This window comes from Marmota flaviventris, chromosome 3, assembly GCF_047511675.1.
Source record: "Marmota flaviventris isolate mMarFla1 chromosome 3, mMarFla1.hap1, whole genome shotgun sequence".
Classification (NCBI taxonomy): Eukaryota; Metazoa; Chordata; class Mammalia; order Rodentia; family Sciuridae; genus Marmota; species Marmota flaviventris.
The window spans coordinates 178,933,273-178,959,000 of NC_092500.1; the positions used below are offsets into that span (position 1 = coordinate 178,933,273).

At 51.2% G+C, this 25,728-nt stretch overlaps 1 protein-coding gene across 1 annotated transcript in view; it reads left to right on the forward strand.

Annotated features, from left to right (window-relative positions):
- The first annotated feature begins 2,520 nt into the window (after positions 1 to 2,520).
- The window catches only part of Tdrp (testis development related protein), a 31,643-nt gene continuing 8,435 nt past the window's right edge, over positions 2,521 to 25,728 (forward strand). Inside the window, exon 1 of the mRNA XM_071609262.1 lies at positions 2,521 to 2,713. Within this exon, the coding sequence (XP_071465363.1) occupies positions 2,609 to 2,713 (105 nt within the window). The 5' untranslated portion in view covers positions 2,521 to 2,608. The remainder of the gene's footprint in view (positions 2,714 to 25,728) is intronic.

Here is a 25,728-nt window from a genome sequence, read left to right on the forward strand (position 1 = left end):
ACCCTTCCTTAGTAAGACTGTCTTTCTTCCATACTGCCTGGGATCTGCAGGGTTACAATTTAACTTCCAGTGACATCGGCCTGACAGCAACCTAGAACAGATGTGCCTGGCCATGTTGTCCTGGGCAGAGGGATCCTTCTGTTCCTCTATGTCCTCCGTCAAGTTCCCACCTTGGACTGAAAGTATCTTTGAGTAAGCTATATTTGGACCCTGCTGTGTTTCTTTTTTGTTTGTTTGTTTGTTTCTTTCTTTTTTAAACTTTAATCTGTGTTTGTGCTTACAGTGTTTCTGACAGCACCCTGAAGCAATATGTTCATTGTGTGCTTCTCTAATCCTTAAGTTTTACCAGCCCAGGGCATGCCCATTTGATCTTGCTTGAAAAGGCACACAAGCTATATATATTCCCAATGTTCTTAAATATCTGTGCAGAAAGGAATTCCTAAATCTTCCTATATGGGCTGCTTGATCTTCAGCAGGTGCTTGTGCTTTCTCAGATCTTGTGCTCTTTGGCCTGGTGGGTTCAGAGGTCTTTGGGGAGAGGCATGTGAAGCTGAGAACTGGGTTGGGAGAGGTGGTGTTATTGCCACTGTCTTGGTGCCCAGGTAGCAGCTGATGTTTATGTATGTTTATGTCATGACTCTGTGCCTGAGTTCCTGGGCACCTTCCTATCTGAGTCCTGGACCAAGTTGCCACCCAGTTCCAACTTTAAAAGTTTTGTGGCCAGTCACTTTTGGAAAACCCACAAGTATACTTGATTATTTTTTAGAGCAATCAAGTTACAAGGTTTAGAAAAGCCTTGTAGAAAATTCTGTAGTTTTGGATCCTAAATGATAAATTTGGTGTGAAAATATAAGCAACATAGAAACATAGCAGGTAAAAATTTCTCCGTAGAAGCTAGTTTGCTGGGCAGGAGGGTATGCACATTAAAACTTTAACAGATATTAACAAACTGACTTCCAAAAGTTTGCACTGTTTGGCTGCCAAAAGTGAGTAAAGGTGTGCAGCAGGCCTCCCAAAGCTGCACCAGTGTCTGTAAATATTCACCCTCCTGATAGAAGGAATGTTAATTTGCATTGCTCCTTTTGGATGAATTGTCATCTTTTTGCATCTTGTTGCTTGGCTTTTCTGCAAAAGGAAGTAAGAGTAGTTTGTCCTTCGAAGTGTGTGGGACTTAAGTGTTGGTGACTCTGGCCTGCTCATGACCATCCTGGAAATGCCTCAGGGCAACCTGGAGCCCCCCCCCCCCCTCCCCCTCAAAGGCAGCCACAGCAGTCAAGATGGCTCTGCCTGGTCTTCCCAGTGCAGTATAGCTGACTGCCTTGTCCACAGCTGGAGAAGCAAGGAAATGACACAAAACTGACTGGTTGCTGCCACCACGGCATGGCAGGGTCGGCCCTGCCTCTGCTCCTCTGGACCACAGATCCTGCGCGGGACACTTGACAGTCCTCCCTTGGTTCACGGAACCTGCTCTGGAAGCTCGGTCTTCACTTCTCCTGCTTGGTCTGGAGTCCAACCATTGGGCCCACTGCAGGCTCAGAGCAGAAGCAAGCGCCGGCTGCCCATCAGGGACTAGTTCTTTTTCCCTGGGGCCTCCGTCCCCTTCCCAGCCAGCGCCTGCCCCCTACCAGTGTCCCACTCCTCTTTCAACGTACAGACAGACCCCTGTGCTAAGAGCCCGGGCCCCTCCGCCCGAGCCCAGCAACGGCCCCGCCCCTCTGCCCTGCCCCGAGCCCTGGAGGCGCCGCAGGCTGAGCATGCGCGCTGCGCGGCTCCCGACCTCCGAGTTGCCTGGGTGACCTGGGACGGGCCACGCCCCCAGGCTGGGGCTCGGGGGCTAAGGGGCTGGGGAACTGGGGGTCGCTGGGGTCAGGGTCCGGCCCGGGGTTGGTTCTCTGGGTTGGCGGGGGTCCGGCTTGTGGGTTGCAAGCGTTGGTCGGCGGCTCGGTGGGATGGTCCTGCTTGAGGCCGAGCACCTTGGGGCGGGGGAGTCTGGCACGACGGGGACTGGGGTCGGCCTGGCCCGTGGGGGCGGTGAGGGGAGAGTCACCGGGGAGCAGGAAGGCCCTGGAGAGCGGGCGGGCTCGGTGGACCTGGGGGCCAGGTGGGGCGGGGGCTGGCCGGGAGGGCGGGGGGGGGGGTTGGCCGGGGCAGGTAGGGCCCCGGGGGGGTGGGCCGGGAGGGCGGGGGGGGTGTGGGGGGGTGGCCGGGGGGGGGGGCCGTGGGGGGCCGGGGGGGGGGTTTGGCCGGGCGGGGGGGTGGCCGGGGCAGGTAGGGCCCCGGGGGGGTGGCCCGGGCAGGTAGGGCCCCGGGGGGGTGGCCCGGGGGGGGCGGGGGGCCGGGGGGGGGTTGGCAGGGCGGGGGGTGGCCGGGGCAGGTAGGGCCCCGGGGGGGTGGCGGGGGGTGCCGGGGGTGTGGGCCGGGAGGGCCGGGCGGGGGTGTGTGGGGGTGTGGGGCGGGGGGGCCGGGGCGGGGGTGTGTGCGGGGGTGGGCCTCCCGCCCGCCCGGCCCCGCCCGGCCCCCGGCCGGCGTCGCAGGAGCCGCCGGGAGCGCGTCAGCCGGGCTCGGGGAGGGGCGGTGGCGCGGACGGAGCAGGTCGGAGCCGCCCGCGATGTGGAGGCTGAGCCGGAGCCGGGTGCTTCTGGATGAGCCCGCGGAAGAGGAGGACTGCCTGGGGGCGGCGCCGCGGTCGGGGACAGCCGCGGCCCCGGGGCAGGTGAGGCGCGCAGGTGGGGTGCGGGTGGGGTGCGGCTGGGCTGGGGCGCGCAGGTGGGGTGCGGGTGGGGTGCGGCTGGGCTGGGGCGCGCAGGTGGGGTGCGGCTGGGCTGGGGCGCGCAGGTGGGGTGCGGCTGGGCTGGGGCGCGCGGGTGGGGTGCGGGTGGGCTGGGGCGCGCAGGTGGGGTGCGGGTGGGGTGCGGGTGGGCTGGGGCGCGCAGGTGGGGTGCGGGTGGGGTGCGGCTGGGCTGGGGCGCGCAGGTGGGGTGCGGGTGGGGTGCGGCTGGGCTGGGGCGCGCAGGTGGGGTGCGGGTGGGGTGCGGGTGGGCTGGGGCGCGCAGGTGGGGTGCGGCTGGGCTGGGGCGCGCAGGTGGGGTGCGGGTGGGGTGCGGCTGGGCTGGGGCGCGCAGGTGGGGTGCGGGTGGGGTGCGGCTGGGCTGGGGCGCGCAGGTGGGGTGCGGCTGGGCTGGGGCGCGCCGGCGGGGTGCGGGTGGGGTGCGGCTGGGCTGGGGGCGCCGGCGAGGCCGCGGCGCCCAGGGAGCGGGTGGAGCTGCGGGCCCACAGGTGAGGAGGGCGCGGGAGCGGGAGGGTCCGCCGTGAGGGGCGGGTGGGGGACGGGGGTCGCGCTCGTGGGGGGCTGCGGCTGGTTAGGATCCCGAGCGTGAGGGGAACTTGCCGCGAAGCTCGTCCCTGGCCGCGGGGTGCGTCTCGCCGTGTGGGCCCCGCGTGTGGTCAGCAGACGGCGTGGCCAGGGCCCCGCGGGTGGCCGGGGCTCCCGAGAGCCCCCAGCGTGTCTGCCAACTCCCGGAGCCGGCGGCGGCAGGGCGCACGGCAGAGCTCTGTCCGGGCTGGCCGTCGGCGCTGCCCTGCACCTTCCCGCGAAGGTGGACGTCTCCCGGCCGGGTGCTGCCCGCTCCTGGTGGAGAGCGGAGAAACCCTGACCCACGGCGCCGGGGGCCTCTGGTGGTGGCGCTAGAGGGTCCGAGGGCTAAGTGTTTGCATAACGCGTGTTTCCTTTGAACCTTGGATTTTCTGAAGTTTGAAAGGCACTTGCTTGACAGATGTAGAGAGATGTTTGGAATGTCTGGAATTTTTTAATTAAAAAGACTCACAGGTGCATCCTGTATCATTCATGATCCTCCCCCACCTTTTTTTCGTGTGCCATGAAATTTAGGTCGGAAACCCAGCTTGCCTCCCTCCCTCCCTTTTCTTCCTTCTTTTCCTTACAATTTCTTCCTTCCTTCTTCCCTCCGCCCCGTTTTTATTCTCTCTCTGTGGTACTAGGGATTGTATCCAGGGCTGCCCTCTGCCACTAAGCCACATCTCCAGCTTTTTTTTTGTACTTACCGACGTGCAGCATGCCTTTATCCTGTTTATTTTCATGTGGAGCAAACCCAGTGTCGCACGTGCTAGGCGCGCAGTCTGCCCTGGAGCTATGGCTCGCCCCTCTCCAGCTCTTTTTGTTTTATATTTTTGCACCAGGGTTTCCCTAAATCGTCCAGGCTTGGCCTGGAACTTGTGATTCTGGTGCATCGGCCTCAGGGAGTAGCCACCATGCCCTGCTACCTAAATTTCTTTTTGTCTTAGATTTTGAGCAGCTTTTATGAAAGCCGATGATGATTTACAGATCTTTTCTTTCACAATTGGAGTAGAAGAACTCTGAGACAAATCGTTTCATCTTATGCTTTTTTTTTACAGGAGTTCATTACCATTCCCAGCTCACAGAAATTGGAGTTGATTTCTTTCTCTTTCTGGTACTGGGGATTGAATGAAGGGTTGGAGGTGTTGGTCAGTGGTGTGTTACCAGTGACCAACACCTCCAGCCCTCATAAGTTTTTTTGAGACTGGTTTCACTGAGTTGCCGAGGCTGCCTCAGCCTCCAGGGTCACTGGGATTATAGGTGGCATTGCTGAGCACAGCTGATTCTCTCTCTCTCTCTCTCTTTTTTAGAGAGAGAGAGAGAGAGAGAATTTTTTAATATTTTTTTTTGTTTTCTGTGGACACAACATCTTTATTTTATTTTTATGTGGTGTTGAGGATCGAACCCAGCGCTCTGCGCACGCCAGGCGAACGTGCTACCGCTTGAGCCATATCCCCAGCCCACAGCTGATTCTCTTAAAACATTAAGATATGGTTACTATCAGAATTTCTCTTTGAAAAGTCACCTTTTGATAGTATTAGTGCTTATGTATGTTTTACTTATTTTGTTATTTCATTACAGTGCTGGAGGTAAGCCCAGGGAGGGCCTGTAGCATTGCTAGGCAAGTGCTCTACCCAGAGAGAGATACACTTCCAGCTCTACCTTTAGTTTTTTAAGGCTTAAAATTTTTCAGTTGGTCTAAACAGCATCTATTTTCTTAAGTACTATGACGAGGACTTATATGTGGTTACAGAAGTAACTGAAGAAGCTGTGAGTACCTAATGATGCTCCAAGATGAGCAGGGCTGTTTCCACATGGAGTCGGAACCGTTTCAGCGGAACCTTCCTATGTTCTGCCTCCAGATCTCTTAATGAACACTAAAACCATTGTTTTTCCTCTTATGCTTTCATTTTGAACAGTTTCTAACATACAGAAAAGGTAGAAAAAAATAGGAGATCGAACACCCACAGAGCCTCTACTTAGATTCAATCATAGGCAACACATTTGTTAAAAGCTCTTTCTGATCTTTAGTTTACAGAATTGTCATCTGTACTCTCTGTGTGGGTTTCAAAAAAATTTTATTTTAATATACTTTATTTTTTAGGTATGCAATTTGAGATACTAAGCAAATTCATGTGGGAAGCACAGAAACTTCCCATGTCCCTGTCCCCCCCCCCCCCCCCCCCCCCCCGCCACCTCCCTCCAGACTCCTGGCTCCTGGCACCAGAGCAACCACATGTCCTCTGTACCTGAAGTCAACCCAGCGCTGAAGTGCATGCTTGGTGTGCCTTCCTGTGGGTTTGGACCGATGTCTGCGTATGACATGGAACCACCTCTGTAGTATCCTACAGAGTAGGTGCACTCTCCCACAAGCCCTCTGGGCTCTGCCTACTCCTTCCTCCTGCCCCCCTATCCCCTGGGACCCCTGACCACCCACTGTCTTCAGCATTTTACCTTTCCCAGCATGTCTGCCATTAGCAGGTTTATGTCATTCCCACCTTACAGGAGTTGGAGTTGACTGTTGCATTTGAATATGGTCACTATCAGAACGTGTATTAGAGAAATTACTTTTTGAGAGTATGTGGCCTTTTTACATTGACTTGTTTCACTCAATAATATGCATTCAAGATTCCTTCGTGTCTTTTTATGGATCAATAGCTCATTTCTTTTTAGTGCTGGATAATACTCCATTTTGTGGATGTACCAGTTTTGATCATTTTTCTTTATTATGGCATTGGGAATTGAGCACAGGGCACTCTACTTCTGAGCTACATCCTCAGTCCTTTAAAAAATTTTTTTTTAATGTGAGAAAAGATCTCAGTTGCCCAGGCTGGCCTGAAACTTGCAGTCTTCCTGCCTCAGTTTCCCTCTGAGAAGCTGGGATTACAGGTGTGTGTCACTGTGCCTGACTACCACAGTTTATTCATTCATGCACCTACTTGCTTGCTTTCAAGTTTTGGCTATTATGAGTAAGAGTGCTGTAAACATCCGTGTGAGTATTTTGTGTGTGTGTGTGTGTGTTAGAACATGAGTTTTCAGTTGGTTTGGGTAAATGCCAAGGATGCGCTTTCTTGGTATGAGTGTGGGTAGTTTTGTGAGACTGCTCTACCCCTACCAAAGCAGCTCACCATTTGGCATTCCTAGCAGCAGTGAGTGAGAGAGAGTTCCTGCTGCTCCACATCCTCTCCAGCATTTGGTGTTGCCAGTGTTTGGATTTGGGGCCATTTTTATTGGTGTGCAGTGGTGTCTCATTGTTTTTTTAATCTGCATTTCCCCTGTGAAATAAAATATGCAGCCTCTTTTCACATGCTTACTTACCATCAGCATATCTTCTTTGGGGAGGTGTTTTTTAATGTCTTGGCCTCATTTTTAGAGTTTTAAGAGTTCTTTGTATGTTTTGTATAACAATCTGTTATCAGATGTGTCTGCAAGTATTCCAGTCTCTGGCTTTTATTCTAATTCTCTTGACAGTGCCTTTTGTAGAGCAGAAGTTTTTAATTTAAATGAGGTTCAACTTTTCAGTTCTTTCATGGATTGCACCTTGGTGTTGCATCTAAAAACTTGTGCCATACCATAGTCTTCTAGGTTTTCTCCTGTTGTCTTCTAGTAGTGAGTGTAGACTGTGCTTTTTTGATACTTTATTAAGGATGGTCAGTATGTTGGAAAAACATTCAGTACTATCCAAAGTACAGGTATGAAGACACGAATTGGTATGTAAATACTGTGTATACAACCAGAGATATGAAAAATTGTGCTCTACGTGTGTAATAATTGTAATGCATTCTGCTGTCATAGTAAAAAAAAGAACAGTAGAGAAAATATTTGTTAATTGTGGCAGGTCCTTCATACTTTTATTTCTTCAGGAGGATTGGTCTTTATCCAAAGCTAACTTCTCTTAGAATTAAATTTTAAAAGTCATGACAAGTCTATCATAAAACTGCTGCCTACAAATTTATTTAAATTTGAGAGAAGCAGAAACTAATATGTGAATAGTATTGATAGTACTGCAATTGATCACTTGTTTCATCAATAAAAGGTTTTAGAGTAGCAAAAAAAAAATGCATGTAGTATTGAAGGAGTCTGCTAAATTTGTTGTCTCAGTAGAAAGATGTTCTCAGTCCTTTTGTGCTTTCAACATGCAGGTCGAGAGTACACTGATATTAGAAAGGTATTAGTTTACATTCATGCCTGTTCTGTCAGCTTCCTTGAAAATCAGGTCCACAAAGCTATAATCTGTATGTGTGCATTAAAGAAAAAAAATAGCTAAATGTTGGGTTCTAATAAGTTCAAATATGAGGTGCTCAAACTTACTACTTGGATCAAGGGACACTTTACTAAAGTAGTTTTAACATGGTGAAGAGTAAATTACCCTGTGATTCTCTTTAGGCCATTGACCTGTTTGGTCATAAGCACACAAATATTTTGATTAAAATAAGCAGGTTGATAAGGAGAATCACTCGTTGTTGTCATTCAACAAGAAGGAATGTGTTTTAATGAGTTTCATCTTTACTTAAGTAGGTCCCTAAAACACGTGGCAAAACCCCTTTGGATACTAGTTGTTACGGAACTTCTTCCCCCAGTCCTCAGGGGTGCATTGTTAATGTTTTTGTGTATCATGGAATCTTTATGCAGCTTTACAGATGCATATGTAAGGACACACATTTGCCTTCCCGTCACAGGCACCTCTCTGTCCTCAGATCGTCCCCTTAACAGTACGTGTCTCATGGAGGACTCCATTTTAGCATCGCCAGCTGAAAAGAGGTGAATTTTCAAGACTGTGTGGTGGTAGATGTTTTTGGATGGATATGCCAAAATGTATTTGATTGGGCATATTGAGGGGCTGGGCCTTGTTTTGATCCTCCCCCTGAGAGTGTTAGCAGAGAGTGGAGAAGACCCAGCACTGGGGGTCTCCATGGGTTCATGCAGCTGAGCTGACTGCAGGCGGACTTGGTCAGCTGTAAGTTGGGGCCTTCACAAACAAACCGTGGGGAATTTTTGACATATTTTCATGTTAAAAATACTTAAAGGGTTAGACATATTCTATAGGCATTGCCAGAAGGGATGGGGGAAGAAAAGAGAAAGAAAGGAGTCAAAGACTGTTTCAGAATCAGGTTTGAAGATGAAGAGAATGAGGGAGTCTGAGTTGATCCCCCAGCACCCTCCTCTGCTCTTCTGGAGCTCGCTCAGCTGATGGTCTTTGGGAAGGAAGGAATGCCATCACCTAGGCCCAGCCAGCCACCACTGGCATCTTTCCAAGGGATGGCACAGTGGAAAGAGGCCCTGAAGCTCAGATGTGCCTGTCCAGCCTCCTGGCCTCTGCTTCTGTAGCTGACTAACATAGTTCCAGCAAATGTGCGCCCTCTCCTGTCAGAAGGCCACATGTTGTGTAGACGTCACCCCTGGCTTTCCCACTCAGCAGCGAGTGGCGATCTTTCCTAACCAGTGCAGAAAGAGGGTCCTTGTTCTTCCAGGTGCATTTTCTGTGTTTAGATGTTGTGTGCTTGTCTCAGTCCATTTCCTCTGCTGTAGCAAGTGGGATACACCGGAGGTTAAGTGGCACTCTCCATAGTTCTGGAGGCTGCAAGTTTGAGATCAAAGTGCTGGCATATCTGCTCCTTCCCGTTGGCCTTCATGTGGAGGAGAGCAGGCTCTGGCCTCTTTGTGAGGACACTTATCTCATGACCTCTTTGACACTGATGACTGTCCTCAGGCTATCCCCACACACCATCCTCTGGGAATAGGGCTTCAAAAGGTGAGTTTTGGAAGGACACTAACATTTAGTCTTCAACAGTAGTGTTTCCTTGTATGGATATACAGATTTCTTTTTTTTAATAGTCCTCTTTTGAGGACCTTTAGGAGCACATTCTAGTCTTGTCCTTTCACTTATCTGAGGGACATTTCTTCAAGTAGATCAATCACGAAATCCTTGAACAGTGAAGATCAACTGCACCTACCTTGCAGGGCCACCTCAAGACTCTGCCGTAACAGACGACAGCAGACAGTGCAGGCCCTCCATGGGGCAGCACCAGCACCCTCAGTCCAGTCACTAACAGACCTCTGCTGAGCCATGCTCACAGCACACACGGCACAGGGGTCACAGAGCACCAGACTCTCTCTCAGATGTTAGAACTGGTTAACATCTTCCAGTTTTGAACAGAATACTGTATTCCCAGGGAGAAGATTCTAGAGCTAAAGCTTCATTTTCTTTCTTTAATAGACACTTATTCATTAAAGAGCTCACACAAGGAATCCTGGAATCACGGGGCCCTTTCCCCTAGAGCCCTGGGCCCTCCTTACGTTACATGTGATGCCCTTCCTGCTTCTGGTGTTTGGAAGTAACTGCTCCCTCCCTGCACCTGCAGAGAGCCACAGGGGGAGCGGGCACTGCAGGGTAGGCGCCTGCTCCAGCCGCCTGTGGGATCCACCAGCTGACAGAATGAGCATGGAGAGTTCCGTCTGCCTGCAGCCCACAGAGGACAGCTGTGTTCATGGTCTGTGCTCTCTGTCTGGATGTTGATTCACCTGAAATCACAGGAGAAAATCCTCTCGGGCTTCCGCCTTTCAGTGTCCACCCCTGAGGCTGTTGCCCTGAGCCCCACTCCTCAGCCACAGCAGAGCTGGCCGTCCTCCCGAGTGGTCCCTGAGGGCAGAGGACAGCTGTGGACAGAGCGCTCCGGGAGGCCTGCCAGGGCACGGTGAGCCCATAGGGTGTGAGGCAGTGCCCGCAGGCACCGAGAAGGCCCTCCTCCAGGCCACGGAGTCCAGGGAAGACCAGCAGTGACCTGGGTTTTAAGCTCCAACTCCCAAGTTTAAAACTGGCTTTCACAGGTGCTCACTGCACAGGGCACCACAAGGCCTCCGAGGCGCCACGGCCTCCCTGAAGAGCAGACCTGCACCTACAGGAAGATTCTAGAGCTGTGCTTTCCGGTTCCGTTGCCTTTAGCTAAAACTAGCTATTAAGAACCTGAAACGGGGCTGTGGCTCAGTGGTGGAGCACTCGCCTAGCACAGGCGAGGCCCTAGGTTCTATCCTCAGCACCACTTATAAATAAGTAAATAAATAAAATACAGGTATGGTGTCGACTACAACTGAGAAGCATTTTAAGAAAAGAAAAAAAGAATCTGAAACAGGACTCGTGGAGCTGAGTTTTTAATTATTTAAATTTCAATTTAAAAGCAGATATTTAATTTCAGTTATTGGAAAACTTTTCAGGATTTTTGTAACAACTCAGATAAAACAATCTACTTTTACAGCTGTGAATTTTATAACCCTTAAATACTGATCAAGTATTTCTGATGGAAATTTAGCACTGAAATTAAATGTAAAATGCGCCGATAAATGTAAAATACCACATATCTAAGACCAAGCATGAAAAAAGTACAATGCATATCTCATGAACAGATTTTTATAGTTTACATATTTATGTAATTATACTTTGAAAAAACTGATCTGAAATTTTGCATCAGAACTTTTAACATTTTGATGAGGCGACTAGAAAACACTATACTATGCATCTAAGGGACAGCAGCACTGCTCTGCCCCTGACGGGAGTGACCTCAAGTCTCCTCTTTCTTCTCTTTACTCCTCTTCCCTCCTCTGAATAACTCATCCATGGGAAATGGACTAGGGCTCTTCTGCTGAGCTGTACCAGGTGTCCAATAAACAACCCCATCAGCAGGTGTTGTCCGCTCACCCAGGAGAGGAGTCTGAGCAGGCGACCGTCCTCCCCTCTTCCCCAGGTCTGGTGCCTCCGCTCGACCAGCACGAAAGAGGCCAGCTCTGCCCTAGGGCAGGATGTCCTTGTCCACTCATCTCACAGGTGCCTGGCACCAGCATGTGCCTGGCTCTGCTCTTGGCATCGGGGCACAGCCTGCTTCATGGTCTTTTCTGTCGTGAAGTTTCCAGTCCAGAATGTAGATGACTTGGGAGAAGACAAGTGAAACACGCAGCTGCTGCAGTCCAGCTGTTCCCCTTGCTGGCCACAGCTCTGTGGGCAGCAAGCACCCACAGGAGTGCCAGCAAGGACTGAAACATGAAGGTAGAACATCACCCTTGTTTAACCCCGGCCAGGAAGGAGCCCATTGGATAACTCAGATTTTTTTGCTATTCTGCACGTTTGCAAATAATTGCATGAGCACTTATTGATCAGCATTGGTGTTGGATGTGACAGGAAGAAATAGGTATGTGAAACCATGTCAAAACAAGCAGCAGGGCACAGAGGCAGCCTTCTGAATGGGATCAGTATTTCTCAACCATATGTCTGATAAACGGTTAATATTTAATGTGCAAAGAACTTGTGCAACAATGAAAAAACAAATGGATTAAAAATGGGAAAGATACATTTAAAGAAGATATGCAAGTGCCCTATAAGCACATAAGATATTCATGACCAGTTCTCAGGGAAATGCAAGTCAAAGCCATGAGAGATTACTTCACACTTGTTGGTGTGGCCACTGGAAAGAAAGAAAGACAGCCAGAAAAATGACCAGTATAGGAGGATATGGGGAAATAGGACACTCGTACACTATTGATGACTATATAACAGGAGGTAGCTACTTTGGAAAATGGTGGCAGTTCCTCTAAAATTTAAAATTGAATTACTATATGATCTCGCCATCCTTCTTTGGGGTGTATATCCTAAAGAAATGAGAACCAGATCACAATGAGATATTTGCTTGCCCACATTCATTGCAGCACTATTCACAATAGCCAGGAGGTGAAAACAATCTAAATGTCTATGGATGGTGCCATGGGTAAAGCAAATGTGAGCTCTATGTATGGTGGAATATTATTCCGTGTTAAAAAAAGAAGGAAATCTTGTCTTATGCTATTACATGGATTCACCTTGGGACGTTGTGCTTGGCGAATTAAGCCAATAATAGAAGATAGATAAAGCATGACTCTACTAGTGTGGTATTGAAAGTAATCAAACTCTTAGAAACAGAGGTTGGTTGACAACCTCTGTGGTGGGTGGGGCCCTTTTTACTGGAGGTCTCCTGTCCTACCATTATTGATGACAACTGGGGCCGTTGGTGGTGGAGCTTGTCTCCAGCCCCTCTCCCCCTGCAGTTCAGGGCCAGTGGTGGGTGTTTGGGGGCAAGTTCCAGCCTCTGAGGGTGGGGTGCGTTTTCCAGGTGACCAGTCTTCTTGCCGAAGCCATCTAGGTCCTGTTCCGTGAGTCACCATATTAGCAGACAGTAAGTTCCAGTGGTTTGGGGAACTTGGCCGAGCCAAGGATAAATACTAAATTTTGTTTTCATTTTACCACATGCTGAATTTTGATCTATTTGTATGGATTTCAAATTAGACTTTATTAAGATAATTATGTGGATGACTTAAAACTTTTAAAAAGTGATGAAATACCCCAGTCTCCCCCTGACCCTTGCTTTAGGGCTTGGATAAGTATTCCCTCCCAGTCTTCCAGTTTCTTGTGGCTTCATTTAAAAGAAATAAGTTTAATCTGTATGGAATTATTTTGTCACAATGAAATGGATCTGTGTTTTCTCTCAGAATAACCAGTTATCTTAAATCCATTTTGAAATGAGCCTTTTCCCTTTGTCTGTGCCACTTTTCGTTGTGAATCGTGTCTGTGTTTGGGGCTTATCGGGTTTTCCACCTGTATAGTGTTTCTGTATGTTTTCATTTTACTTCCACAACTTTACTTAGTAAAGTTTTATAATCCATGAATTACTGGGTAATGTAAATTGATTTTTATTTTAGACTTGAGAAAATACATCTGCCTTAGCATGTTTATTATTAATTTTTTTGGTATTATTAAGCAATTCTATTGTCTTCTCCTTTTTCAGTAGATTACTTTTTAGAGCACTTTTGGGTTTACAGCAAGATTAAGTGAAAGGTACAGAGATTTCCTGTACATCCCCGGTTCTCACACCATCTCCTGTACCAATATCTGCACAGAGAGGTGCATTTCTGAGTCAATGAACCTGTGGAATTCATCATCACCCGGAGTACACAGTTGACATGAGGGACCTCTTCTGTGTTCTGCAGTCTGTGTGTGGGGCAGATGTGCGACGGCAGTGTCCACCATCGTGGTATCACAGAGACAGATTCCCTGCTGAATACCGTGTTCATCCCTGGCAACCACTGACCTTTGCACTGGCTCTGGGTTTCACCTTTGAGGGGTGTGATGTACTTGGCAGCACAGTGAGCGGCCTTTTGGAATGGCTTCTTGGACTTAGCAGTGTTTCTTACGTGGCCTCTTTTTATGGTTGATGGTTCATTTTTTTTTTTTTAATCACTGAGCACTACCTGTTATCTGGATGTACCACAGTTTACGTACCCCCTCACCCACTGAAGGGCATCTTGGTTGCTCTGGAGTTTTGGCAGTGATGAGAAAAGCCTATATACATGTCTGTGTGCTGGTTTTAGTGTGGACACATGTCAGCTTTTCTGGGCTTTTGAGTAAGTAGCAGGGAACATGCCTGCTGGGTTGTAAGGAATGGACAGACTGTCTGCCAGGGTACATGTGTCATTTTGCATTCCCGCCGCAGTGGATGAGAGCGCCTGCTGCCCTGTTTTCTCGTCAGCACGTGGTGCTGTTTGTGTCTGGAGTCTGGCCGTGACGGGTGTGCAGTGCACCTTACCTGTCTGTGTTCCACACCACATGTGCTGACTTGCATCTGTGTCTCTCTTCCATGGAGATAGCTGGCCAGGCTGTTCTAGAAGAGTTCTTTGTGTATTTTTGATAGCAGTTCTCAGTAAGATATCTCTTGCAAATATCTTTTCCAAGTCTGGGTTTCTCCGCATCCTCTGCAGTGTTTTATTTGCCTCATACAGTCCTGAGGGACATGCTTTATCACAAGAAGTGACAACAGCTTACTGTCTGGTTTTACTTAAGTAGAAAGGAACAGACGAAGATCTTGTTTCTGCTTTATGTTCTGCCTTCCTCCCGAGCACCATGCTGTGACACGTAGCCCACTCCTTGGCTCTCAGACCTCTGGATGAGCAGGCAGCCCTGATGCCTCCGTGTGCTCGCAAGGTTTAATCCGAGAGAGATTTCACAGTGTCTCAGCTGAGAGGTTGGTAAATGTGTGCCGCAGAGGATTTGGGCCAGAGGGGAGAGAGTGGGAGGAGGGCCATCCTGTGCGTGTCCTTCATCAGGGGTCCACACAGCAACTGTCAGTGTGTGTGTGTGTGTGTGTGTGTGACATTTGGGCTGGGGAGGTGCTCTGTGATTTCTAGGAGGTCACAGAGTGGGTGAGCAGGACCAACCACCCGATGTTCAGACGGCCTGTGGCACATGGGGGGATGTGGGGACCTCCGGGAGAGAGCCTGGAGCAGGCTGACTGCGCACCCCTCCACTCAGTGGTGTGCAGCGTGCTGTGCCCGGGGAGCTGAGGCCCTGGACTAAGCGGCCTGGTGCTTCTGTCCACAGCGAGGGGCAGTAGGAGTCCAGGGAGCTGCTCACAGGGGCTTGCAGTGCTTCCTTTCCCTGGATGCCGCTGTCTGTCAGGTCCCCGGGCTGCAGCCCTGTGGTGCTGCCACTGCTCTCCCACGGCCTCGGGCTCTGGCCGCGCCTTCCCCTGACCTCCTCCGCCCCCAGCAGTTCCAGCTTATGATCTCCCCCTCAGGAAGCGTGGAGCCTGGTCCTGCCCAGGGTCGTCTTCACGAGACCGGCCAGGCCTACTTCTGTGACGCTTTGTTTGTGGTACTTGTCATCTGTCACTAGAAGTCCCTGAGTGCTGCCTGGCCCTGCGTGGGGGTGTGGCCGGGTCTCTTGCTGGCCCTTTTCCATCCAGCCTCAGAGCTGGCAGCCCTCCCTCCCTCCAGGGTCTTGCTGGCTCCACGTGGTGGCCGGGTGGCGACAGGCATCTCTGGCTCATGGCACACCGCAGCAAGTACCGCATCTGTGGTGGCAGTGGTGGCAGTGGGTCCGCTCTGTCACTGTGTCTCTAAGTGCTGGTCCAGGCAGTCTGGGGGAGAGCAGGTGTCTTGGCACCCTGGCCTGAGGGGACTCCAGCTGTGAGGAGGCTGGGTGTGGCTCCAGGGGCCACCATGAGCCCGGGCCCTGGGTCCTCTGTGTGTCCTCCTCCTTGGCCTTGTCCCACTTGCTGGCTAGATGTGTCTACCTCTCTGTGGCTCTGATCTTCACCTCCCTCCCCCACCAGTAACAGGGGACGTCTGGAGTGTCCTTTTTTGAACAGGCGTCTGAACCTGCTCAGTCTGCCTCCTGGGAGGGGGAAGGGCATTGGACTGGCTGTTTATGTTGAAAGGGGGCAAAACGGGGGTCAAGGGCCTGAGGGCAGGGCTCCCTGGTCAGGAGCACAGCTCTCTTCCCAGACAGCCCGCGGAGCCTGTGGCAGGCGCCAAGAGACTGCGGACCTGGCTGGCCCCTCACGCCTGCCCCTGCTCTGCCTGAGGTGGCTGTGGTCTCTGGCAAACCCTCCAGTGCAGTTGTACCCTGCACCAGTTGCCCTTGGGTGACCCCTGGACACTGGGCTGTTGATCAGAGCTGTTCCCCCCGTGGTTTGAGGTTTCTGTGCTGTTAAGGCATGGGCCGGGCTTCCTGCTTTCAGTGAGGTACTGATTGCCCGATGGTGCTGGTTTTGTTACCTTTTACACCCCCTTGCTGTGGCCAAGGAGGATGTCGAGACACTGTAGGAAGAGGTGGGAGCAGGTGGAGTTAATGCCAGCTCTGGCCACAGGTTTGGGTCTCGTGCCACTCCTTAGGATTTTGATTGGCAGAAGTAATGGATTTAATGGATTATGTTTCTTCATTGGGATTGCCTTTTCCAGTTTCTTAAAAAAAAAAAAAGGGAGAGATATTTTAAGCATTTTCAATATTGTGAAAACTAATATTTATCCCTCTCAACTCAAAGTGGATCAAGGACCTAGGAATTAAACCAGGGACCCTGCATCTACTAGAAGAAAAAGTAGGCCCAAATCTCCGTCATGTCGTATCAGGCCCCAACTTCCTTAATAAGACTCCTGTAGCACAAGAGTTAATATCAAGAATCAGTAAATGGGATGGATTCAAACTAAAAAGCTTCTTCTCAGAAAAAGAAACAATCTGTGAGGCGAATAGAGAGCCTACTAATTGGGAACAAATTTTTATTATACGCACATCTGATAGAGCACTAATCTCTAGATTATATAAAGAACTAAAAAAAATCCAAAACAAAAACAAAACAAAAAAACCAACCCAATCAATAAATGGGCCAAGGAACTGAATAGACACTTCTCAGAAGGTGATATACAATCAATCAACAAATATATGAAAAAATGTTCAACATCTCTAGCAGTTAGAGAAATGCAAATCAAAACTACTCTTAAGATTTTATCTCGGGCTGGGGATGGTGGTATGTGATGCTGGCACGTGCTGGGCGCTGGGTTCGATGCTCAGCACCACATAACATAAGGATGTTGTGTCCACCGAAAACTAAAAAATAAATATTAAAAACAATTCCCTCCCCCCCATCTCTTTTTTTAAAAAAAAGATTTTATCTCACTCCAGTCAGAATGGCAGCTATCAGGAAAACAAACAATAAGTGTTGGTGAGGATGTGGGGAAAAGGCACACTCATACATTGCTGGTGGGACTGCAAATTGGTGCAGCCAATATGGAAAGCAGTATGGAGATTCCTTGGAAAACTGGGAATGGAACCACCATTTGGCCCAGCTATCCCTGTCCTTGGTCTATACCCAAAGGACTTAAAAACAGCATACTACAGGGACACAGCCACATCAATGTTTATAGCAGCACAATTCACAATATCTAAACTGTGAACCAACCTAGATGCTCATCAGTTGATGAATAGATAAAGAAAATATGGTATATATACATAATGGAATATTACTCAGCATTAAAAGAGATGAAATCATGGCATTTGCAGGTAAATGGATGGAGCTGGAGAATATAATGGTAAGTAAAATTAGCCAATCCTCAAAAACCACATGATTTCTCTGATTTAAGGATGCTGATCCCTAATATGCTGCCTGGGGTTGGGGGTGGGGTGGGAGTGGGAGGATTAAATGAACTCTAGCTAGGGCAAAGGGGAAAAGGGGAGGGAGAGGAGGGGGCATAGGGGTAGGAAAGATGGTGGAATGCGACAGTCATCATTACCCTAAGTACATATATGAAGACATGAAGGATGTGACTCTACTTTGTGTAAACCAGAGATATAAAAAATTGTGCTCTGTATGTGTAATATGGATTGTAATGCATTCCATTGTCTTGTATAACAAATTAACACTAAAAAAATCAAAAGACCCCTCTCATTCCTGAGTTTCACAGGAGGGCCAACCTGGCGAGCCGGTTGTAAAACAGTTAGCATTTAATGATGAGGTGTGCATGGTTGTATAATGCGCCGATGGAGTATTCTACAGTCTTGCTGAACAAAAGCACATTTGTACAAGGAAGGCCATGCACTGCTGTTTTAGGGTCGTAGATCCATCTGCTAACTGGGCAATCTCATGGTTTTTCATTTTAGATTGCATAAACAATTTCAAATGTATTAACTAACATGTTTTTATTAGGCACATGAGATTGGGTGAAGGTTAGAATGTGTATTGGTTACATAAATTGAATTTCAAAGCACTATTTATGAAAGACTAATTTTTATTTCAGCAAAATACTTTATTTAAAAATTTAGTGTGGGAATTAAATTTTCCTCACTACTCCAAATAAATAATTACCATTACTAGGAGTAATTAGCTGTTTAGTTTTCAAATATGTTTATTTGAAAAGGACACAAGGTGGAGATGCTCAGAATGGGGATGTCTGGCAAGGCAGCCCACAGCCACAGACCGTGGAGTTGGCTGAGGTCTGTTGAAGAAGCAGATCTGCCTTTCCTGATGACCGTTTTAACATGACCTTTGGGCGTGGACTTTGTTGGTTAGAATTTAAATGGCATCTCCTCTTCTGTTGATGGCCCTTGCATCGGCTGCAGAGATGAGGGAAGGCAGTTGGCTTGGGCAGTGGCTGGCCCTGCAGGGAGGGCAGCCCAGGCACATCTGCAGCTGGTGGACGCAAGCTCCACCTGCTGTGAGGCACTGGGCCCCAGGACCGTGGCAGAGCCCGCAGTCTGCTCTGCACATGATGGGCACTGGAGGGCGGCTCAGCCTCTCCCCACAGGGAGAAGTTGTTAGGACCCTTGCCTTCATTGTGCCTGTCTCTGCTCTCCACCTTTGCTTTAGGACCCCTCACAAAGGGCTCATGAGACGGTGCCTGGTGAAGAGGGAAGTATCACACAGGACCCGTCCTTGAGCACACCACAGGATACACAGCTGCCTGCTGGCAAAGTGTAAAGGTGCGTCTACGGAAGTGCCTGCTAGAGGTCCTGTGGCATGACAGGGAGGGTCTGTGCCCAGGACCAGGGCAGCTGCTCTGCTGTGAGGAAGCCTCCTGAGCAACAGAGATGGGGGTCAGCGAGTCCTGGCTGAGGTGTCCTCCGCCTATTTGTCAAGATCCATTGGCAGGAGGCCTCCAGAGTGGTGGTGTTGTGTGTGTGTTAGGAGGGCTGAGGCTGAGAAGTCAGAGGATAGCTCCAGATGTGTCTGTCTTTCTACAGTGAGGGAGCTCATGGTTTGGGCTTGAAATGTGTCCCTTCCAGGCACTAGGCTCCCTCTGCAGTGAGCAGGATCTTGCTCCCGTCCAGAGATTGCACTGGAGAGGGCACACGCACCTGCTTGTGTTCCAGCCACTAGGAATGGGGACAGGCCTCAGGCACCAGCTCTACTGATTTGTGAGCACAGCTTGAGGTCCTCACATTGGCTGTGTGTGGTCCTGAACAGAGTGTAGGCTGTGTGTGTGTGTGTGTGTAAGAGAGAGACCTGGGGCAAAGTATGTGCATGTGTGGTGTATGTGTGAGAAAGAGAGAGAGATACTGGGAAAATTTCTGTGTGTGTGTGTGTGTGTGTGTGTGTGTGTGAGAGAGAGAGAGAGAGAGAGAGAGAGAGAGAGAGAAAGAGAGAGATCGTGAGCAAAGTGTGCAGTGTGTGTGCGCCTGTGATCCTGGACATGTACATCTGGTGTGTCTGGCTATGTATGCTGCATCCGAGGGCACCTGGGTGTTGTCATTGTGCTGTGCTGTTAACAGACAAAACTGCTCTGTGTTTCCACAGTGCCAGAACTTCTCGAATAACAATGTATCCACAGGCTACTGAACTCTCATCAGTGGCAGTTCTCTGGGCACGCGAGGGTCACCTGGCAGTCCCAAGCTGGGCAGTCGCAGGTTCTTGTGTTCCAACCTTACTATCTAGACTCTGAAACACACAAGCCACACCTACTTCACACAGTGATAGAAAACAGGTCACAGAAAGACCCAGGAAGGGCTCAGCCACGGCAGGGTTGCAGGATGCTGAGCCAGGCACAGGCAGAGGCAGGAGGGCAGGGTGGAGGAGTGCCTGGGTGGGCAGACAAGGAACGGATCCCAGAGGGGTCGAGGCCGAGGACCTGGATGTGAGCAGTTCCGGTCTCAGAGCATCAGCTGGGTGTCAGCGTGGAGTGGGCCATGGTGGTTGTCACAGGCGGGAGAAACCCTGCTCTGCTGGTTCCCTGCTGTGGCAGCTTTCCTGGGTGAGGCTGTGATGAGTGACCAGGAGATGGGGTCAAGATGCTGCCATGTCCTGTCTTGGGGTGCTCCTCTTATGGTCGTCCTTGAGGTTGTTAAGTTCTTGTGCTTGGTGTTCCTGATATGATTTGGGACATCCAAGTGTCCAGGTTTTCCTTGATTTAGTTGGATAAGTTGGCAGGTGTAAGTTATTTACCAGTTTGTGCCTGTGGCCCTTGTGGTGTTAGGCTGGTGGTGGTTGCTTACATGTACAATCAAGGTGCGGAATCATTACACCTTGGCACATGGACTCAAAATGGAATGGGTTATGGCAAACTACTGCTTTATAAGATGGACTCACCAGGGCAGGCACAGCCTGAGGACTGCTGTTCTACACACCATGGAGTCACTAGGGCAGGCGCAGCCTGAGGACTGCTGTCCTACACACCATGGAGTCACTAGGGCAGACACAGCCTGAGGACTGCTGTCCTACACACCATGGAGTCACTAGGGCAGGCACAGCCTGAGGACTGCTGTTCTACACACCATGGAGTCACTAGGGCAGGCACAGCCTGAGGACTGCTGTTCTACACACCATGGAGTCACCAGGGCAGGGCGTGTCTTGAGGTCTACATCTGGTTTCAGTGGTCCTCTGGCAATAGTAGCAGGCCTGGGGGCTCAGCCCTTCTGCCTGGGGCAAGTGGCCCCTGGGGTCTGTTGAGTGACCATGTTCTCTGAGCCTTTCAGCTCAGGGCTTGTGAGTTGGCCACAGCCTCATCCTCAGTTCCCCTGTCACCAGATCCTCCAGGCTGATAAAAGGCCTGGCTTTGGTTTCACAGTTGACCTAGATGCTGAATTTCTCCAGAATTACCAGTTTTTCAATACCTTGAGTGTTTAAGATTATCTGAGTTCCAGAGTTCAGAAGGCTAGAGGCAGACCAGGTCTCTGCCTCTCTCCTGATTAACCCAGCCTGGTGCCCGTGATGGCGCTGCCTGTCTGTGGCTGACACACTGTCTTGTGGTGATTGTCATTCCCATGAGCAATGTAGGAAGAACAGCACTGTGGTGGCTCAGGGTGCTGCCAAGGGGAGTGGCCATGGGTGGCTGGCTTCACTCCCTCAGCAGAGCACACAGCACAGACGGTGCCACTGCTGTCCTCCTGATGAACAAGCTTCAGGGCACATCCCAGTCCCAGTCCCTCCCTTTAGCCAGAATGCCAGCCCTGTTCAGGAATGTTCTGGAGGTGTGGCAGGTTCCTGCAGGACGTGGGCCGTGGGCTGTGTGTCCTGCTGTCTGCATGCTGCTCTTGTTCCCACCCAGAGGCAGGCTGTGTGCCTGTGACCCCTGGGGCCAGCATCCTTCAGTAGGTGCTCATCCTCGCTGAGACCTCCTGATGTCCAGCAGAGGCCCAGATGGTGTCAACTGCCTGTTTCTGTCCATGCCTCTGAGGAGGCTCAGTGTTCAAGTTAGGCACAGTAAGAGGTTGACAGCTTCACTTGTGACACCGTCCAGTAGGTGTAACGAGGAGCTGTCGTGAAACGGGCAGTGTTAGTGTTGTTGCACTGTGGCTCACTGTTGACTAAATAAGGATGGCGTGAACACAGGGCCGTCCAGCTGATGATCCCTGGTGCTCAATGACCGGCCTGCAGGTAGAGTGCACAGAGCAGAGGAAGGTTCACGCCCAGGTGGGCCAGCGCGGGTGTGGGACTCCACTGCTGCTCAGAGTGGAGCATAGTTCAAAACATGGATCGCTGCTGGGTGTCTCCATTTAGTGTTTCCGGACTCCATCATCGTGTACCTGAACCTGGAAAGAGAGCTCTGGGAGGGCTGCCCTGCACCCTCTGCACGGGCCTCCCACCAGCCTGGCTCCCAGGCCCTGGGAGCCGCGGTTCCTAGGAGAAAAGTGGCATGCGTGACTAAGTTTTCTCCCAGCCTGGGCTGTCAAGGGCTGTGTCCCCAGGTCAGCCTTTGCCAGGTGACTGAATCCCGAGGACTCTGATCTCCTCTTGAGGAATCCGTTGATGGTTCTTCATCTGTGGGGCTAGGGAGGTGAGGAAGTTTAGGAGGTAGGCTCAGTTGGAGGGAGGGTTGTGAGGACGTGTCCTTGAAGGGGACAACCTGTCCCCAGCCCTTCCTCTCTCTTTGCTCCATCAAGTGCTCCCCACCATGACATTCTGCCTCAGAAAGGCCCAGAAACAACAGATAACTGGACTGAAATCCCTGAAACTGTGAGCCAAAATAAACCTTTCCTTCTTTTAAACTGTTGTCAGGGATTTTGTCACAGTATTGGAAAGCTAAGTGACAGTGAATTTTAAAAAGTGGATATATAAAATTACTATTACTGAAACATTGAAATTCTGGGCACCTGGACAGAGCAGGCATGCAGGCTGACCAGAGGGTGATTGTCCTGATTTCCTGCTCACTCGTTTGTGTGTCAGAGGCACTTGGTATTCTGTTTCCTTTGTCTGCCTCATTGAAATGGTATTTTCCTCTGTCACATGCAGTCTTTCCCTTTTCTAGCCTGGTGAAACTGTGCTCGATGGCCTGTGAGAACAGGGGCTGTACTGCGCAGCCTGGGGTCTCACCGGTCTTCACTTGGACTAGTAGTTTAAGCTAGTTTTGTATCTCAGGAAAATAGGAGAAAGTGTAGATGATACCTTATCGTGGTGTTTAAGTGACATGGGGACATGTTGACGTTCTGTGCTGAACTGACAGTGAAGGATGGCACATGACCATCTGGCTGGGAGGCCCAGGGTGGCAGAGTTGGTTTAAAACCTTCTGGGATGCCCCCAGGGTAGGCGCCCTGGGTGCCGGCTGGGCAGCTGGGCTCTGCACACTGTGCAGACACCCCCCCCACAGGGAGGTTCAGGTGAACTGGATGACGAGTCTTTCCCCATGGACCCGGGCCCACTGGGGTGGTGCTCGGAGCTGGAAGGTATCTCCTCGTTTCTGTGGCTCCCTTCTTGGGTTCCACACCCCGGCTACTTCTGTTTTCAGCTGTCACTTTTTCTCTAGTTTTGAAGAAGTTTTTTGCCCTGTTCCCCAGAGGTGTTTTGGTTTGTGACCTTCCCAAGAGTGGCTCTTGAGGGACAGAGCTCTTGGGAGAGCAGAGTTCCACGCCATACCCTAAACAGTGCCCGTCCCCAGTGCCCAAGGTCCTGCGCACGCAAGGACCGATTGCGTCCTCTGGACCTTCAGCCCTGGCACCAGCGGGACGTGCCCTCCCTGTGGAGGAATGCCATGTGGGCTGGCAGCCTGCCCCTACTGCAGCACAAGGGGAGGACAGGCCCCTGCGCGCTCCCCGCTTTGCCTGTTGTGTGCTCACTGGGACCTCGGTGCTGCCTCGTGGGTGGGGCCTCAGCTCTGGGGCTCTCTCAGGGGACGCCCGGCCAGGCACACAACCAAAGGGTACTGCAGGGCTGCAGGACGCCAGGCCCAGGCTGCGTGTCCCTAGGTGAGACGGGCGTGGTGGCTCCTGCCAGAGCCCAGGAATGGACCTGTAGGGGCGCTCTGGTCATGCGAAGTCGCGGTGCTCAAGGACCCTCGGCCTGGATCTACGCTGCCCATGGGAAGGCCAGCCAGCAGCAGCCTGATGCTCGTGTGGTGTCCTGTATGTCTGAGCAGTCACATGTGGGTAAGCGTGCGGGTCTCGGGGGGCGGCGGGGTGCTGGCTGCCTGCCCGTCCTCTCTAGGACGTGCTGCCAGGGCCTGCTCAGCTGCCCAAGGCCTGCTCAGTGGCTCAGGTCATGCGGACTCCGAGCATCTGAGGGGATGGTGACTGTCTTCCTTACATTCGGGCATCTGCGCCTGTGCTGCCCTGCAGCATCCTCTCCGTGTCCAGCCTCCTGGCCATTGTGGTCTGCTCCTGCTGCAGATGTGAGTCCCAGTAGGGTACTGACACCAGCTCCCAGGGACAGGAATAGAAAGCGGCTCTCAGAACAGGCCTCAGCCCCAGGTCTTGAGCCGGTGCCTCTTACCACCCAGGTCTAGTTGAAATGTATAAATTTAATGAACGTTGACAAATGCTTAAGTCTGGAAGGATTTGACGGCACAGGGCTGCTGCCAACTCTGCCTGTTTTGGTGGAAACAGCTTCAGTTCATTGGAGAGGATCCCCATAAGGAGGGGCCAGGGGATGCAAGGTTCCCAAAGTCCCAGGACTTGTGGAAGGTTTGTGTGAGAGACTGAAACGCTACAAATGAGGGTTTTGTTAACCCTCCAGGAGTATATGTGCAAGGATAAGGAAGCCAGCAGGATGCAGGAGATGGAGGTGGAAGTCTGGTCTTGGGGGTGGCTTGGTCCAGTGGTTGCTGATGCGCTCTGTCGCATCTGAAAGTGCGGTGGCCCGCTTTGCATGTGTAGAACCCAGGGTTTTGGGGAAGCCTGTTCATGGAGAGTCTCCAGCCTGGTGACCTCGGCAGGTGGACAGGAGCAGTGCCCTGGCCACCCTCAGGCACTGAGTCAACGTGGATTCTATAGCCAGGTCAGAGCCTACCCCCACCCCCAGGATTGTGCTTCTGGGTTTCTTTTTATGGGGGGTGGGGGTGGCGACAAGGGATTGAACTCAGTCTCTGAGCCAAATCCCCAGCACTATATTGTATTTTATTTAGAGACAGGGTCTCACTGAGTTGCTTAGCTCCTTGCCATTGCTGAGGCTGGCTTTGGACTTGCGACCCTCCTGCCTCAGCCTCCTGAGCCACTGGGATTACAGGTGTGTGTCACTGCTCCTGGCCCATGTTTCTGGATTTGCCATATTCAAGGCAGTAATTTAAATTCCAGCTGGGCATGGTGGTGCACACTTATGATCCCAGTGTCTCGACAGGCTGGGGAGGAGGAGGATCGTGAGTTCAAAGCCAGCCTCAGCAACTTAGCAAGACTCTGTCCTAAATAAAATATATAAAAGGGCTCGGTATATCATTCAGTGGTTGAGTACCCCTGGTTCAATCCCCGGTCCCCAAAAGAAAAATAAATTCCAGTTCCTCTCCTTTCCTGTTGATTTTTGTGGAGGTGCCAGGAGAGGTTGCAGGGGAGGGCCCATTAGGATGCTTGGGTGGGGAGTGAGATCTGTGTGCAGCAGGGAGCCGCGGGAGCCACTGTCCATGTGCTGGTAGGTGTGTGCCCTGTGGCATTTGGACGGGACACTGAGGTGGCGATGAACAACCTCCCCAAATCTTGCATTCAGCCAGCCTCGTCTGTAGCTGCTGCTTTGGTCACATGACGAGGGCCTCACAGTGCTCACAGGAACAGTGTCACTCTCTGGGTCACAACTCCAGGGCAGAGATGCTTCTTCACATGGAGCTGGGCGTGTGGTGGCTGCAGACCATCCTCCTCCTGGTTGGGACGGCGCACTGTCTAGCGCTCTGTCTTCTTCCTGGTCTGGATGGCGCACAGTCTAGCGTTCTGTCTTCCTCTTGGTCTAGATGGCACACAGTCTATTACTCTGTCTTCCTCTTGGTCTGGATGGCACACAGTCTAGTGCTCTGTCTTCTTCCTGGTCTGGATGGCGCACAATCTAGTGCTCTGTCTTCCTCTTGGTCTGGATGGCACACAATCTAGCGCTCTGTCTTCTTCCTGGTCTGGATGGTGCACAGTCTAGTGCTCTGTCTTCCTCTTGGTCTGGATGGCGCACAGTCTAGCGCTCTGTCTTCTTCCTGGTCTGCATGGCGCATAGTCTAGAGCTCTGTCTTCCTCTTGGTCTGGATGGCACACAGTCTAGTGCTCTGTCTTCCTCTTGGTCTGGATGGCGCACAGTCTAGTGCTCCAACTTCCGCTTGGTCTGGATGGCGCACAGTCTAGCGCTCTGTCTTTCTCTTGGTCTGGATGGCGCACAGTCTAGTGCTCTGTCTTCCTCTTGGTCTGGATGGCGCAC